Source organism: Pelophylax lessonae (assembly GCF_965119305.1).
Source record: "Pelophylax lessonae genome assembly, chromosome: 9".
NCBI lineage: Eukaryota > Metazoa > Chordata > Amphibia > Anura > Ranidae > Pelophylax > Pelophylax lessonae.
In genome coordinates this window covers 113,841,314-113,859,112 of record NC_138776.1, presented here as the reverse complement: position 1 = coordinate 113,859,112, position 17,799 = coordinate 113,841,314, and the positions used below count along the sequence as shown (strand labels likewise).

Below are 17,799 nucleotides of genomic sequence, written 5' to 3'. Positions count from 1 at the left end.
ATCAGGGACAGTTCCTCTAAATCAGGGACAGTTGGGAGGTATGTGGACATTGTACTGAGCTGTATGTGTGCTGCACTGTATATACTGACATGTATGAACGGTGTACTGAGCTGTATGTATGCTGCACTGTATTTCCTGATATGTAAACAAATAATGCATTTTGTATGCAGGCCAACTAACCGGCTGACCAACTAATCGATTATGAAAATAGCTGACAACTATTCTCATAATTGATTACAATCTCTTATGTCAATTAGTTGTTTCAGGCCTAAATTTTATCACAGTACACTGCAGCAGGCCCTAGTCTGCGTTGCAGTGTGAATGGTTCACATAGGAAACAGTTGTTTCCTGTGTGTCCCTGCGGTGACAAACATTTTACCATGTGCTAAAACATCTGTCATCACGTACAGTGTGAATTCACCCTAAAAGCAGCCCTAATAGACAAGAGAGCTGCAGTTCTGAGCACTGTCACAATTACTTATATGTGGACCATCATCGCTTATCTGAGGGATTAGAGCAAGAGATCTTCACCTGATTGGAGTTATCCCCTATGGGGAACTGCTGATGCCCCGTACACACGCATCGATTATTGGCTGGAAATTTTCGGCCAACGTCCGATCGGCCGTTTTTCGGCTTCTTAGTATGATGCTTCCGACAACCGACTCCGACTTTTCGGCCGAAAAAAATCTGGTGTGCAGGCTATAAAATTTTTGTTGGCTGTCAACACAACAGCCGATTTTCCGTCCGTCAGTACAGATTTCGGCAGACAAAAATCTGATGAGCAAGACTGGGCATGCTCAGAGAAGAAAAACACACGGAAAGTAAACCAGCACATGACATCACTTCAGAAGTAGATTTTTGTTGGCCGAGAAAATTTGTGTGCAGTCTAGGCACATTCCAACCAACAAAACACCACTCTGGACAAAAGTCGGACGATTGGTTGGCCGATAATCGTTGCGTGTGTACGAGGCATTAGTCTGACCCGCTGGTGAAACGGGTCAGATAGTGAGATGAGAGGCTCATCTGCAAGGGTGGTGGAGAAGCACTGAGCACTTTTTGTTTGCGGATTTTGCACAGAAATCACAGAAATTACCCACGGGGAATTGTCACTATACTGTATGTGTTTATTTGTACTATTTTTGCACTATATATCTTTTGTCAACATTTGTTGAGGTTATCTATGGATTATTTATAACTTTTTTCTGGAGCAGCATTGTTGCATATTTATTATGGCAATGTGCAATGGAATACACATTTAATGTTAGAGGCCAGATATTTATGCACTTTATACATTCTGTGAATTTTCATTTAGTATTGTTAAGATTGCACTGATTGCACTTTTTATTTTGACACCATCAGGAACCAACCAGAAGATCGGCATTGACATCTCTATCTCTCAATTAAAAGAGATCCTTAAATCATGCCAGCAGCCCAATAATACAAAGTGCAGATGATAGAGACGAAAGCACATCTACTAACCAGGAAACCCCTAATGAAAGTATCATAACAGAAATATTTATAAAACGCTGGTTACATAAATTGCTAACATTCCTTGTATTTATTAGCCATGAGATACTGGTTTAAAAAAAAAAAAAAAGATGGGGTATGCAATATATTACACATTTTAGCCCCCATTCACAGCCGAGCATTTTGTAGCTTGGGAGCTCGAAACTTCAAAACATTCAAGATTCAAATCTATTAAATTGTCTGTGTTCACATTTGAGCATCTGTGGCTCAGCGGCTGAACCTCTAAAAGGTACAGGAGCTACCTGTGAAGCAAAATAGGATGTTGTGTTGTTGGCCACTTCAATTGGTGCGCACATAAAAAAAAAAAAAAAAAAAGAAAAGAAAAATCAGGTGCACCCATTTAAAAGTATATGGGGCCAAAAAAGTGTGATCATGCTCCAAAGAAGCTCCTGTATGGCACTCCAATCCTAAAAACGTGTGAAAAAACTGCACAAAACACAAAAGCTTCAAAATCGCCTACATATGCTATACTCAAATGTGAACGAGGGCTTATTACAAAACAATATCCTTGTATAACCTTTATTATAAATGTTGTGGAAATCAGAATACAGATTTCACTAAAACGAACAGTTCATAATTCATAGACGTGTTCCAAAAACAGAATAGCAGTTACAAAAAACACATGTTCATATTTGGCTAGATTATCCCAATAAATGTCTGGAATCAAAGCAACATGCTGCAAACTGTAATTTGTGTCTTTAGAAGTGCTGACCTAATCTCTGCTGAAGCTAAAGAATGGTTATAAAGAATTATCAGGTCATCAGCTCTACCACCATATGTAAACCATGGACCAAAATGTGCAGAGTTATTTTTTGCTTGGAAATAACCAAGTGAACAGTTTGTAATTATGAGACCAGAAAAGCCAGAAAGGAACACATAAAATGGAGGAGCTGACACTATCCATTACAATTATATGTGGTAGGGGCAGAACATGGCACCATGTGAACATTTTAGTATTGAGACCCTTTTCAAAATAAATGATGTTTACTCTCAAGAAAACAGCTTTATGTATTGACCAACTCCATCTTCCCTTCTTCCATTTCTACACTTTATAAAGAATGAAACAATGTTACATTTCATCTTCCTCTGCCAGGCGTCTCATCTTCTCAGCTCTGTATATGGCACTAAGGTTAGGTTCACATCTGTGCATGTGAGGTTGATGCATATTCTTAATTCTTCTTTTTGCATCACATTTTCAAGCACGTTTTTTAAGCGCTTTCAAGTTTCATGTGTTTTTTTTTTTTTTTTTTAAAAGACTGGTCACTAAACACAAAACCATACCAAAATGCATGCACATGCATATTTGATGTGCTTCCACTTTAGTCTATAGAGGCAAACATGCACCATGCTACATGTAAAAAAATGTCCTTGCAGGAAATTGCATCCATGTGAACAGGATCATAGAAAGTAATGTTAACCTGTTGCCAACCATCCCATGTTCATTTACTGCGGGGCAGTGGCTCCTGTGTGCAGGATCAAGTACCTGTATGTTTTCTGAACTTCCAGGTCTGGGGAATGCACGCGCGCCACTGGCAACCCGCTCCTGCTGTGATTGGAAACAGCGGGAGCCAATCAGCGGGTCTGGCGGACTCTATGTTCACTGGCACCCTGCAGACCGGCGTTCTGTGACAAGGGAAAGCTGTGACCCTGTATTCCTACAAAGCAGGAACACGGATCTCTGCCTTCCCACAGTAAAAGCACTCCCTAGGAACACATTTTACCCTTTAATTGCCCCTGTTAACCCCTACCCTGCCAGTGTCATTAGTACAGTGACCGTGCATATTTTTTACCACTGATAACTGTAATGATGTCACTGGTTCCCAAAAGTGTCACTATGGGGGGGATTTACTAAAACTGGTGCAGACAGAATCTGGTGCAGCCGTGCATGGTAGCCAATCAGCTTCTAACTTCAGCTTGTTCAAGTAAGCTTTGACAATAAAACCTGGAAGCTGATTGGCTACCAAACACAGCAGTACCAGATTTTGCACTCACCAGTTTTAGTAAATCTCGCCCCTTAGTGTCCAATTTGTCTGCCACAATGTGCCAGTCCCACTATAAGTCGTTGATCACCACCATTACTGGTAAAAAAAAAATTCCATAAATCTATCCTATAGTTTGTAGACGCTATATCTGCTTAATGGGATTTTTTTTTACCATAAATATGTAGCAGAATACATATTGGCCTAAATTGATGAAGAAATTCGATTTTTTACATTTATTGGATAGGTTTTATAGCAGAAGGAAATATTTTTTTTTTTCCAAATTGTTGGTCTTTTTTTGTTTATAGCACTAATAATAAAAACTGCAGAGGTGATCAAATACCACCAAAAGAAAGCTTTATTTGTGGGGGAGGCAAATTTTATTTGGCTACAGCGTTGCATGACAACGCAATTGTCAGTTAAAGTAACGCAGTACTATATCACAAAAAATGGCCTGGTCATGAAGGGGGGGGGGGGTAAACTTTCTGGAGCAGAAGTGGTTAAACAAATGGTAGTGCTTTTCTGCACTTCACCATACGCATTTAATAAAAAAAAAAGCATAGATGTGAACCTAGCCTAAGATTCTGCCTCCTGCAAGGTTTTGCAGCATTCACAAACCATGCATGGCTGCCTCTGCCCTGATCTGTCATGGCACACAATATGCAGTTAGAAAGGCTCCAAGGCTGGCATGGCTGCCTCTGCCCTGATCTGTCATGGCACACAATATGCAGTTAGAAAGGCTCCAAGGCTGGTAAAAAGCAACAGCTCAGACATCCCACCGCCTTATCAATATTCAAGGGCAGCCAGATGGTTTTCTCAAAGCAGCCAGGGTGGCGGGCACAACCCCAACATCAAAGGGTGAGACCAGAAATATCTACATGCTGCATGCGTTTAGAATGCATTGAAATGCAATGTGCTTGAAGGATCAGTGTGTGCCCTCCAATCTACCCCCCTCCCCCCCTGTACAAGACACAGATCTGGTGCTTCTTACCTGCATGGTTGAGCCCCTCGCCTGGCACAGTCTGGACTAGTGAGCCGTTGGCCTCCTTGCAGCAATGAGACTGCACCCCCTCCTCCTGAGTTGGCAAGAAAGCAGAACACAGATCAGTTTCCAGGGCCTGCAGCTTCAAGAAGGAATTCTGCAAACAGAAGCAGAACATCAGGCAGCCTCCAACAAGCTGTACCACTGAGATAAGATAGAGGGAGGGAAGGAGGGAGAGAGGCTGCTGGAGCACCCAGGTGTGATATATGGGGGGGATCCTGGAGAGGTGATGGATGGTGCAGTAGTAGTAGCTCAGTGCTCCTTCTAGCAGGGTCTTCCTCTGGACACGGCCAGCTCTCTAATGGGGGAACCACCACAGCAGATGCCTACGCAAACAGCACACGTGGGCTGTGCAGCTCAGACAGCGCTCATCATGGATATGTATTATTAATGACAGGGGGGGGGGGGGGCTGGTGATTCCGTCAATCTGACCTCATTTTCTCCCAGATCAATGGACCTGCTGCAGGGGGATGGGAGATCGATGCTTTCTATAGGCTGCCCAGCTTCCATTCATGGCGATGACATCATTATGTCCTGACTGCTGGCCACGCCCCCCCCCCATTGATGAAAGCACACGGCCTCATACCTAAACATTCACCGGCTATGGCCGCCCGGGGAGGGGAGGGGAGGAGAGGGGGGGGGGATGGTGTGGGCGGACACAGCGCTGTCACAATGACATTCATCCCATGCACGGTCCCCCATCATCTCCTCCGCTGTACACCGAGCACGGTGTGTGTTCCTTCCACACCTGGCCTGTCATCTCTGGGTGCTCCGAGTCACCTCCCCCCCCCCTTCCCCATCATCTACCCCGCTGTACACCGAGCACGGTGTGTGTTCCTTCCCGGAGATACAGGATACACCTGGCATGTCATCTCTGGGTGCTCCGAGTCACCTCCTTCTCCACTCCTCTGTATGCAAACATTTCTCCACCATCACATATTCATTGTCTGACACCGAACCACAACTTACCATGAGCAGCAGAACAAGGATACATTTTCATCTCAAAACACATACAATTTTTTATTTTATTTTCAATATTGTCATTAGCAGTATCACAATCATGGTAAAGGGGGTGGGGAGGCTTCTATCTAAAAGTGCCCACCTCTATGAGATTGTAGGGGCCATGATTTCTCTGCCCCCCCCCCCTAATTATTTTAATTGGTATGGCTCCTTTAAAATACCCCTCAGGTGGCCAGACCTGTGTCTCTGACCGGAAAATACTCTCTTCTTCCTTCTCCAGCCTGTCCTGTGTGCAGAGCCGCTGGCAGGTATGTGTGCACCCACCTTGGCAGCCCATTAGGTCTGGGACAATTTCAGATGTGACTTGAGTAGCACAGAATCGCATAACAATGGAATCCAATGCATGCATACGGTTCTGTAGGTAAGTGGATGCTGAAGCGACCACCTGCTGGAACCTTGTATAGTCAGAGAGAGAGAGAGAGAGAGAAATGTCACCAGCACACCAAGATCTCCAAAATGGGTCCAAAGCAGTGTTAATTTCGTCAACTAAAACGTTTTCGTCGACTAAATTAACACAATTTTAGTCGACTAAAATACGACTAAAACTAAAACAATTCAGATGACTAAAATAAGACTAAAACTAAAATGGCATTTTAGTCAAAAGACTAACTAAAACTAAATTGAAATTTGCTGCCAAAATTAACACTGGTGCATGCTCAAAGCTTAATACCATAAATAATAACATATTCGATTTTTCACTCCATGACCAGCAGTAGTATATAATGAGTTTGGAAATTGTAGAGAAATGCTTAAATAATGCATTACAAATTACGATTGAACTACACCCATTCGATTATAGATGACTAAAATGAGTTTTAGTCGACTAAAATGTAGGACGTTTTAGTCGACTAAAATGTACTGGAGTTTTAGTCGACTAAATACAACTAAAACTAAAACACTTGCAGAAGACTAAAATGGGACTAAAACTAAAATGCCATTTTAGTCCTAAGACTAAAACTAAATTGAAATTTGCTGCCAAAATTAACACTGGTGCATGCTCAAAGCTTAATACCATAAATAATAACATATTCGATTTTTCACTCCAGGACCAGCAGTAGTATATAATGAGTTTGGAAATTGTAGAGAAATGCTTAAATAATGCATTACAAATTACGATTGAACTACACCCATTCGATTATAGATGACTAAAATGAGTTTTAGTCGACTAAAATGTAGGACGTTTTAGTCGACTAAAATGTACTGGAGTTTTAGTCGACTAAATACAACTAAAACTAAAACACTTGCAGAAGACTAAAATGGGACTAAAACTAAAATGCCATTTTAGTCCTAAGACTAAAACTAAATTGAAATTTGCTGCCAAAATCAACAGTGGTCCAAAGCTATAATCAGCGATCACATCATTACAGCAAATCACGTGACTCCGACACATTGCAATTTACTTTAATGATGTGATAGCTGAATAAAGCTTTGGACCCATCAGGCATGTGATCAACTGGTTACATGCCTGATGAAGGGGTCCTGCGTGGCTCCAAAAGGTCTTTATTCAGCGATCACATCCTTACAGTAAAGTAAGACCTTTTGGAGCCACACAGGACCCCTTCAACAGGCATGTAACCAATTGGTCACATGCCTAATGGGTCCAAAGCTTTATTGGGCGATCACATCCTTACAGTAAATTAAGCTTTGGACCCATCAGACATGTGACCAATTGGTTACATGCCTGATGAAGGGGTCCTGCGTGGCTCCAAAACATCTTATTTTACTGTAAGGATGTGATTGCTGAATAAAGCTTTGGACCCATCAGGCGTGTAACCAATTGGGCACTACTTGATGAAGGGGGTCGTGCGTAGCTCCGAAACATTGCATCCATCGGGCGGGCAGATGATCTCACATCACGGTCGGCAATTATGTGAGCACTGGTGCGAGCTTGCAAGCTTCGCGTCCGCATCCCGGTCTGACGTCAATACGTCGGCGGGGTGGAGGGGGTATATATAGAAGCTCCCATCATGCCAGCTTCAGTGTCTCTCTACAGTCCCTCCGCGCCGGTGTCCGTTCCCTGACTCCTGAAGGTAAAAGATACTTCTCTGGAAAGCTTTGGGATAGTCTAATCCCCTTCTCCCCTCTATTCTTTATATCTTATTTTTTTGAAGATTCCTAATTAGCAATTTTTCGTTTTAGGTGGACACTTGCCCAAAAAAATTATCTTCCTTCATCTAATTTGTATGGATCGTGGATTCTTCTCAATATAGACCCACACCCTTTTTGTCTATACTACTCCGGCAACTTATCATTGGGGTTGTGTGTGTTTTTATCTCTGGCTAATCTGTTTTTTTGCCAGACAGGACTTCATTTTAATCACTCCATCATCAGGGACGTCCTTTTTTGGTGCGTTAGGTCACATATGGGACATGTGTGTGATACATGTAAGTATATATAAATTCAGAACAGAAGTATATTATAAATCCTTTTTCTTTTTTTCAAATAAAGATTCAAATATAAATATCTAAAATTACCCATGTTTTGGCAGGTTTTAAAAAAAAAAAAAAAAAGCACTGTGTCTTGGGCTGTTTATTTTCTACCGGGGGGGCTTAATATCCCCTCTGGGGAGACCCATTTGGTGGGGCCCTTTTGCCTTTGACCCAAACGTTGGGCATTGGATCTGAACTTCACTACATCACTACAGTTCTTTTTCAACAGTAAATTGGGATTACATGCTTCAGGTATGTTTATCCCAACTTTTTATCCCTTATCTTTATTATCTTCCCCCTTTTTCTTTTCTGCCTTTCTCTGCATTGAACCTTTTTTTCTGATCATTATATCATATAAATGAAAAGTATTCAGGGACGGGTGTTGAGTCCTATTATTTCTTTAAATTGAGGGTGTTTGTTATAAGTGCCAACTGCAATCCCATGGATTATCCCCATGATATACCCTTTACAATTCAGGCTGGGTTCACACTTGTGTGAGCACAGACATCGCATGCGATTCGCACCATATTGCTATGAAGATCACATGTGATGTCGGCGCGATGCAATTTCAGCCATACAAAATGTATGACTGAAATCACATTGCATTCGCACCAAAATAGTGCAGAACCTTTTTTTTGGTCCGCACTGGAATCGGATCACATGGGGGTCTGCACCTATGCGATCCAATTCCTGCACCATTTGACATTTCACACTGCGATCTGAGAACCGATCTGGGGGTGTCATTAACTTTACATTGACACCCCCAGCAGTTTGCACGTCTCCGTGTGAACCAGTGTGCTATTCAGGGGCGATGCTGGAACCGGCAATAAATTGCAGAGTTTCCCGCATTGCACCAGTATGAACCAGGCTTCAATATGAACATCTGTGTTTGAATGTTAAAATGCTGGTTAAGTTGTTGTGGTTTCATCTGACCATGTTGGAATATCTATAAATTATTATGTAAACACACTGGGGGCAATTCAGTTAAGCATCTGCAACACTTTTATGGTGCTACTGCCAATTTTCAAAGCCCTATGCCAAATTCAAGCAAGGCGAGTGACAGTTTTCCTGCTACTGGCACCGTGTGCAACAAATTCAGGTAGTCTTGTGTGACACTTTTACATTCTGGCACTTCATGCCCAGATACATTAAAAGACGTGGTTGTCCACTGGGGTTTACCTAAAGCACATGCATGAACAGCGACACATTCTATCAACATACACCATCTACATATAGAGCATACAGCAGTGTGCATGCAGGCGCTTTACTCATCCCTTGGTTAACAACTGCGTGATGTATATCAAAGGGTCGGATGTACACGGCACCAGCAGGTCATTACATGGGCTCTGGACACTGTTGGGCCCCTGAACAACCGTGTGCATGAAGCTTTAGGCTGGCCATAAATGGATCGAAATTAGGCCAGTTCATCAAGGACAGGCCAAATTTTAATCAATGTATGGCCGTCCCTGATCAACTTCTGTTGGAAAACTTCTCTCAATCAGTGCCTGCAGCCAATCAGCAGAATCCCACTGTCATAATACAAAAGCAAAGTGGCGAGGATTCCTCCATCCACCTTGCTTGTGTGTGTTTGAAAAAAATCAGCCCACTCATCAAGGGCCACTCTCTTCTTGTGATGGACAACAGGCAGTGGGCAGAGTCTATAACAGTGGACACGCAACTCAAACCGCATCAAAAACGCAACATGGTGCGTTTTTGCCACATTTTCAATGTATTTGGTTTTCAGTGGTTTTCATTCAGAATTTTGAAAGTATACAAAAAAGCATTTGCCCTAAACCAGGGTATTATTATTATTATTATTATTTCAAGTACTTAAATCATTGCAACATTTAAGAGTACACACACCGTCTATAAACATACGATATGGTCATCCACATTATGAACTTCTAAAATATAATAAAGCAAAAACAATATAAAGAAGGAAATCAGCAATAAACGATGAATATGCATAAGGATTCTTCTTGTCATCTCCCACCCCTCTGGGAAAGATCAGGACTTGGGAGTGGACAGTCTAAAATGCAATTTTAGAGCTAAGGAACTCGCCTCTTGCAAAGAAATCTGTAGGTGTGGAATATTTTCAATGCATTTCAATAATGAGGTGCATTTTTGGTGCGTTTTTTTTTACATAATGGATCAGATCAGTGTAAAGAGTTTCATAGGGTTACATCGTCACATGGTTTTACATTTAAAAAAAAAAAAAAATGGATCAGTACGTGAAAGTAGCCTTACTGTTGCTCAGGGCTTCAGCAAAATGGCAGCCTCTGACCAGTTCCCACAGTAAATGCACTGTGGGCGGGTGGCATGGGCAGGCCAGATTACGTACATGTATGTGATCCATCCTGTTCTGGATGGGTACAGTGGGATTTTGTCAGCAGGTCCCAACAATGATTTATGGCTGAGACTCGCTGATCGGCTGTATCCAATCTACAGTACAGACTCCTGTGCTTACAAACACACAGGTCTCTGGGCACAGATCAGGGATCTGTCTATTTCTTCTCCTTGCAAAGTAGGAATAAAAAACAGCCAGATCTGTTACTAAAAGCAGCACTTATTACACATGTTAGGCACACAGTTAACCCCTTGATGTTTACTACTTATTCACAAAATACAAGGGCTTCTGCGAATGGGCAGAAGTAAAAAGTTCACATAATACAAAGGCTTCTGGGAATGGGCAGGAGAGGGGTGGGCATTGCTGCTGTGTGTGCTTCTCTCCTCTCACAGCATGAGTGTATCCTCTGGGAGTGTAATAAACCTGTCACATATAAGAGAGATAAGTCCCGGAGTTGACATGCACCTAACTGGACTCAATGCACTTTATTGTATTGTAACGCTGTGTAGTCTATAGGCTTTTTTACATTTTTGGAAGATATCCAGCAAAAACCCTTTGAAGTGGATAACAGAAAGACATTTGACTGTCTTTTGAGAGCACATTTCTGGAAATTTCTTTACCTGGAATCCTCCAATAAAAAAAAAAAAAAAAAAAAAAAAAGAGAAGAGAAATCAGAGAATATGATTGGATCTACTTGTGTTTTTTGAGATAATTTCAACGCACATGGGGGCACCAGTCCCTACTTATCTCTTTATATAATTGAGTGTCTGGACAAATCTTGCCCATAAGGGCTATAATTTACTGCCTTTAGGTGAACACAGTTAGCCTACATTCACATTCCTCTTTTATGCAATTCTGTTTTTCATTAAAGGCTGAGTTCATCTATTCAGAAAAAAACTAACACTCTACCCTCCCCATCCCTCTCAGTCTCTGCTGCACTTACCTCCATGAGTGGTATGCGGTCATAAGCTGTCAGCGCCCACAGAGCTGGTGTAGTAGTCAGAGGATTTTTATTTCCCACTCCTCTTGTCCTTCTTTCAGTATTGCTTCCGGACAGATCAGAGCAATTCTGATTAGTCAGTGCCTGACAGCTTTGACCAATCAAAATAGCATGGAGAATAAGAAAAGTTCAAATCCATGGAGTATTACAAGGGCTTCATGGGCACGGACAGCTCAATATCCACAACAGGTACGTATAGTGGAGACCAGTGGGGTGAGGAAAATGTAGGGCGTTAGTTTTCATTTTTTTTCTGAAAAGGGGAACTTATATTTTAAAGCTGAACTCTAGCTAAACTAATATTTCTGTCCACCCTGTTCTAAGAGTTACACACCTAGCTCTGTCTGACAGGACAAGCGTCCTGATTTTCTTGTTCCGCAGTTCAGTCACACAGTGTTGTTCCTCTCCCAGCCTGTGACTGGAGTGTGAAAGTTGAAGGAGCAGGCGGTTTAGCGCAACTATTTATCATTATGCTCTCTTCTGCTATTAGCATGTACCTTGGAATGAAGTACCACTAGTTGGCTTCTTGTGCTGCTTCTCCCATTTCCCACTTTAGGCCTTGCTGTACAGTGACTGCAAGAGGCTGATACTAGCTCAAATATATTGATTACAGAGTTGCAACAATTTATGTCTTTATATCCGTCTGGAGAACTGTATTTAAAAAAAATAAAATGCATCAACGATGCTGGCCCTCTCCCAGTCGGGAGTCCTTCCTTCTTCATTTATGTTTTCTATTACCTTCCTTTGTTCTTCTCAAGTCTTTCTATCAAAGTTACCAGAACCTTGTTCTTATATCTTTAGCATTACTCTTACATTTATTTAAGCATTTGAGAAGACATTTATTGTACTTCGATTGCCCAGAATTTGATCCATGTCCTGGCGAATCAGGGCCGAGTCCCGGAACGCCCGCACGCCGCAAGCTACACTTTGTGTGAGAAAGGCAGTCGGGGAGAGATGCCGGCTGCCATGCACACAAGGCAAAGCCGACGTACTGAACCCGCCCCTCCTCCTCCTGCTATGATGTTTTCCTGGACACAGAGGAGGCGGCAGGGAGGAGGCACACCAGGGCTGATCTGAGGTCTGTAATGATTTTTCTGAACACAAGACTTTCAGAGGAGGGGGGCATGGGAAAGAGGGTGAGGGGGGCCAGCCTTCAGAGTTCACATGGAGTGATTTTTTTTGGGGGTGGGGCACACCACTCCGCCTGAAATGCGCTGATTTTAGGTCTGTAATTACCTATAAGTGAGACTTGCAGAGGAGAGGGGCATGGGGGAAGAGGGCAAGGCCACACTTTACTTGGACAGAGTTAGGAAGGAGGGAATATGTGCTAGGGGACACTTTAGGACTGGAGAGGAAATATGAAATCTATCCCCCCCCCCACCCTTCCAGAACAAGTCTTCTCCCCTCCCAAATCACTCCCTAGCACATATTCCCCCCCTCCCATGAATCGCACAGCAGGTGCAGCACGATTTTAGCCAAGTACAAACCATTAGTTTTTTTTTTTTTGTTCAACCCCACGGGTTGAACGAGAAAAAAACCTGTCCGCTTCGGTCAGAGCCACTGTACTAACCATACAAGGGTAGTTCAGCAATCTCCCCACTGAGCTATTGTGTTCTGACAGAGGGACGAACCCCCCCCCCTCCCCAACCAGAACACTCGGATCAGCGCTCTATGCCATTGGCTGAGAGCACTCATCGAGAGTCAGTCGTCTGATAGAAGCCAGATGAACAGACGGCTTCTGTCGAAAAGACCTACATACACATGGGCCGAATGTCAGCCGTTTTTCTTTTTTTTTTAACTGGCCGTCCCGACATTCTGCCAGTGTGTACAGGGATTTACGTTGGGAGGAGAAGAAGGGATTTGAGGGGGGGGGGGGGGATAAGATTTGTGCTGTGAGGGGGAACTGAGGGGTGTGGGGATAACTGCTAAGATAGGGAAGAAGGGGAATTGGGTTGTAACTGGGAATTTGGGGAGGGTGGAGGAAGACTTGTGCTAGGGAAGGAGGTAGAGGATTTGCATGGGAGGATTTGTTCTGGGAGGAGTGAGAGGATTTGTGCTAAGGGGGTTACTATATATTTCTCACCAAAGTCTTTATGGTCTCAACAGTTGGTAATTGCTATGCAGGCCCTGACTGTTTTAATATAGTTCTTCTTTAAGGTTCTCTAAGACAAAGCAATCCAAGTATATTTTATAGTTACAAGGAAGCCTGGGTTTTGTTAAACCACATTCCTTAAGCCCCCCCACTGCCAAGTGCTGCCACGCTCACATCTTACCGCAGCACGCATAGCGCACTGCAGGACTTGTCCCTCCTCCAGTGTCCCTAATTCTAAAGTTCAAAAGTTGGGAGGTATGCATAACAGGGTCTCTGCAACTCACTAGGTGCTTGTGCCTCTGTGCAGTACATTACCAAATTATTTCATTGTACTTGAAGCACCTTTCTTTTCATGTATTTACTGCTGAAGCTAGAGTCGTGGTGTCTGTATGTATTTCAAAACCTAAATCGAAAGTATTCTGTTAGAAAAATGAACATGAGAGGGCATAGCCGGGATGTGAGAGAGAGAGAGGATGTGTGGCACTGGAGCTCCGATCCAGACACTTCTCCGCTGGTGTATCCTACCCTGTTACCGAGACCCACTGCTCTCTTCAGGCTTGTAAGTACCTCTGACGTCCCCCTGCACCGACTGGCACAACTTTAATGGTCCAACACCCAGTCTAAATCGTGCACTCCCCGCCCTTCCTCTTCAGGCACCATCTTGCCCATGAGGTCTCCCCATCCCACCATGTCGGTCAGCAAGCATACCTCCTCTGGAGCTGAAGCGGATGCTTCCCCCTCCAGTGCAGACACCCTGGCAGCTATCGCCAACAGCACTGAGACCCTGACAGCAAAAATTGACTTTCCGGCCACAGACATCATTATCCCTAATGATCTCAACGGACTCCGCTCAAGAGTGACTGAGGCAGAAGACCGTATAGCGGGGGTGGAGGATAAAGTTCGCTTGGACTCCAGGGAACTGCGTGCCCTCTAACTACAAGTCAAGTGCCTGCAAGAACGAGCTATTGACACGAAAATCGCCTCAGAAGAATCAATGTCCAGATCCTGGGGCTGCCGGAGCGCTCAGAGGGTAATAAACCCGCTGAGTTTGTTGAGCAACTGCTAGTTTCCCTATTTAACCTAGGCAGTGTGCCTCCCACTTTTGTGGTCAAGCGAGCGCACAGGGTCCCACCAACACCTCCAGTTCCGAGGCGACCGCTGATTGGCTTGTTACACGTTAAAAACCTGGCACTCACTTTGTTCAATCTCTAAACTCTTCTCCTCAATGCCAACTGTCTACCAGCTTAGTGCCTACTAACCGTTTCTACACTTTATTGCTCTGGCCTTTTTCCCTTCCTTCTTCATGTGACTTTGAATCCATAGCCTCTCATCGTGAGAGCTGCAATGATGTTAACCCTTCCTGCATGTCTCCTGGACCATCCTCCCCTCGTTTATCACATCTACTCACTGCAATCCTACTGATGAAGCGCAATAGGAGCTCCAGCTGCCTCTCCAACGAAACATTCAATTTATTAATTTTTTTTATTTCATTTTCTCCTTTTCTTCCTATTTTTGCTTGCACAGTTGCTAGTACCTAATGAACGGAGACTCCTTGCCCTTACCCCACGATCCCTGGTCTGAAGTCTGATTGTCAGAAAGCTACAGCCCCCACCGCTTGCCCTATTTAACATCTGAGCCTCGGACTTGAAGCTCCTTGAGCAACACTGGAGATTTTCTAGTGTCTACCTGGACATAGTTTGGTTGCTATTACCAGTTATATTGTTTTGTTATGGGTCCTAGGCCCCTACCTGCACCCCTCCTTGTTTCTGGAGTGGTGGTATGGGCAGGGTAAGCACTTTGGTGCTAACTGGATTAATGTTTCTTGTTCAAATGTGTTATTCCTGTCTGATGCTTGCTCATAATGATTTAGCTGCTCATGAGCCATCTTTCCAAGTTTCACATAATCCTGCTAAACCTCTTTTTTCTGCCCCATTGCAACGGCTAGTGCTGGCGTCAACTTCTTTGGGATTCTCGCTTGGAATGTCCAAGGGCTCAATTCCAAATTCCAGAGGACTTTGTTGTTCCAATACCTGAAAACTCACTCCCCTCAGATAATTCCTCTTCAGGAGACGCATCTCATGGGCAGCAAATTCCTGGCTCACAAAAAGCCATGGTTACATGCCACTTATTCTATGTTTTCCAGAGAAGTGTCGGTTCTGATTCACAAAGCGTTTGTGTGAGATTGAAGAAATCCATATGAACCCTCAGGGTAAGTATGTGATTGTGGTCCTCTCCCTCTGGTCACAGAGACTTTTATTAGTTGCACTATATATTCCCCCTCTTTTCTCCCATGCCTTGTTGTACACAGTTCTAGAGAATATCACCCCTTACTGTCCAGCCAGGGTGTTGGTTACGGGGGATTTTATTGCCATAATATCACCTGACCTGGACAGACCTGTCACCCCTAAACACTTTCCACTGTCTTATGTGCTTGGGCACAGGCAGCAGGACTAACAGAAGTTTGGAGGTGGAATCATCCCAACACTAGAGCATACTCCTTTTTCTCTGCCTCCTATAAGACTGCCTCTCGGATTGACCTCGCTTTTGCCAACCCTTCACTTCTTGCGGATGTGTTGGAGGCGATCTATCTGCCCAGCAGCTTATCAGATTATAGGCCCCTGGCCCTAGTGCCTTAGCACCCAACGGGTCACCCACCCCCTCCCCCCGGCTGAAAAGATCACACCTTTGCTGGATGAATTTTGGGAACACAATACGGGGTCCTCTTCTCCAGAAAAAAATTGGGACCCCTTTAATGCTTACAGTATATATCCTCCATTGCTCCGGTCAAGAAAGATGAAAATGCTACTACCCATTCCCTCCAACAGTCGGTCATACAGCATACTGACACCTATGGTTGGCAATTTCAACTTATTATTAGCTTCTCAAAGGGAATTGCATCTTCATTTAGCCAAAGTGGCTAGACTTGATATGTTTAAGAACAAAACACTTCTTTGAGCAAGGCGATTGGAATGGCTGACTGTTGGCTATGCTGGCCCCACCACATGACCAATCTCTCACATTGAACCCTGAAATTACCACCCCCACCGGGGAGACGGTTTCATCATCCTCAGAGGTCTTTGCGTCCTTTAAAAAATGTTATGAGTCATTATACACTTCCACTCTTCCCTCCGATTTTCACCCAAATGATCTTCATGATCTCCTGGATCCCCTTGCCCTTGGATGGCTTTCGTATGAGGAGCGAGAGACATTGGTGTGACCCTTCACTGCCTTAGAGGTCCTTAATGCTATACAGTCTTTCCCCTCCGGGAGGGCACCAGGGCGGGATGGCCTTCCTATGGACTTTTATGCCATGGGAAGATGCTAGCTCCAAGATTGTCATCCCTTTATACCAAGTGCCTAGCAGACGGGAGGCTACCTGTCTCCATGTTATCAAGCCCATTTAATTCTTATCCATAAATCACCTAAAGATCCCAAATCCTGTGCCTCTTATAGGCCCAGTGCCCTACTTAATAATGATCTAAAAATTTTGACAAAACTGCTCGCTCAGAGACTGCACTCCATATTGCCCTCTATCATAGACTCAGACCAAACTGGGTTTTATGCCCCATAGAGCCACGGATGTTAACCTTCGCAGACTACACATGAACATACATGCCCCACATATTAACCAGTTCTGGACCTGAAGGATTTGCCACCTTAATGACAAGGCCATTTTTTGTGATTCGGCACTGCGTTATTTTAAGAAAATTGCACGTGTGACACTGTACCGAAATAAAATTGATGTCCCTTTTTTCCCCACAAATAGAGCTTTCCTTTGGTGGTATTTGATCACCTCTGCGATTTTTATTTTTTGCGCTACAAACAAAAAAAAAGCGACAATTCTGGAAAAGAAATATATTTTTCACATTCTGCTATATAACATTCACAAAAAAAATAAAAATAAATATAAAAATCTAAATTTTTCATCCTTCTAGGCCAAATTGTATTTTGCTACATATTTCTGGTAAAAATTGCAATACGCATATTTTGATTGGTTTGCGCAAAAGTTATTGTGTCTATAAACTAGGGGAAAGATTTATTTTATTTTTATTTTTTTTACTAGTAATGGCGGCGATCTGCGATTTTTAGCGGGACTGTGGCATTGCGGCGGACAGATCGGACCCCTGACATTTTTTACACTTTTGGGGTGGACCAGTGACATTACTACAGTAATCTAAAATATGCACTGTTACTGTAATAAGGACATTGGCAGGGAAGGGGTTAACACAGTAGTGCTCAATGGGTTAAATGTGAGCTAGCAGAGATTTTCCTAACTGTGGGGGGGATGGGCTTGTGAAATGACCACAGAGACCTGTGATCCTATATAGAAGGATCACAGGCGCTCTGTGATCATTTCAGAGAGAAG

At 43.5% G+C, this 17,799-nt stretch overlaps 1 protein-coding gene across 4 annotated transcripts in view; it reads right to left on the bottom strand.

The window, feature by feature from the left end:
• The window catches only part of FAM13C (family with sequence similarity 13 member C), a 323,331-nt gene that overhangs the window by 66,240 nt on the left and 239,292 nt on the right, over positions 1–17,799 (bottom strand). For 3 of the 4 annotated variants that reach the window (XM_082267352.1, XM_082267355.1, XM_082267353.1), the window contains one exon: positions 4,498–4,645. In XM_082267352.1, the coding sequence (XP_082123478.1) occupies positions 4,498–4,645 (148 nt within the window). The remainder of the gene's footprint in view (positions 1–4,497; positions 4,646–17,799) is intronic. The other variant, XM_082267354.1, reaches the window with a different exon arrangement.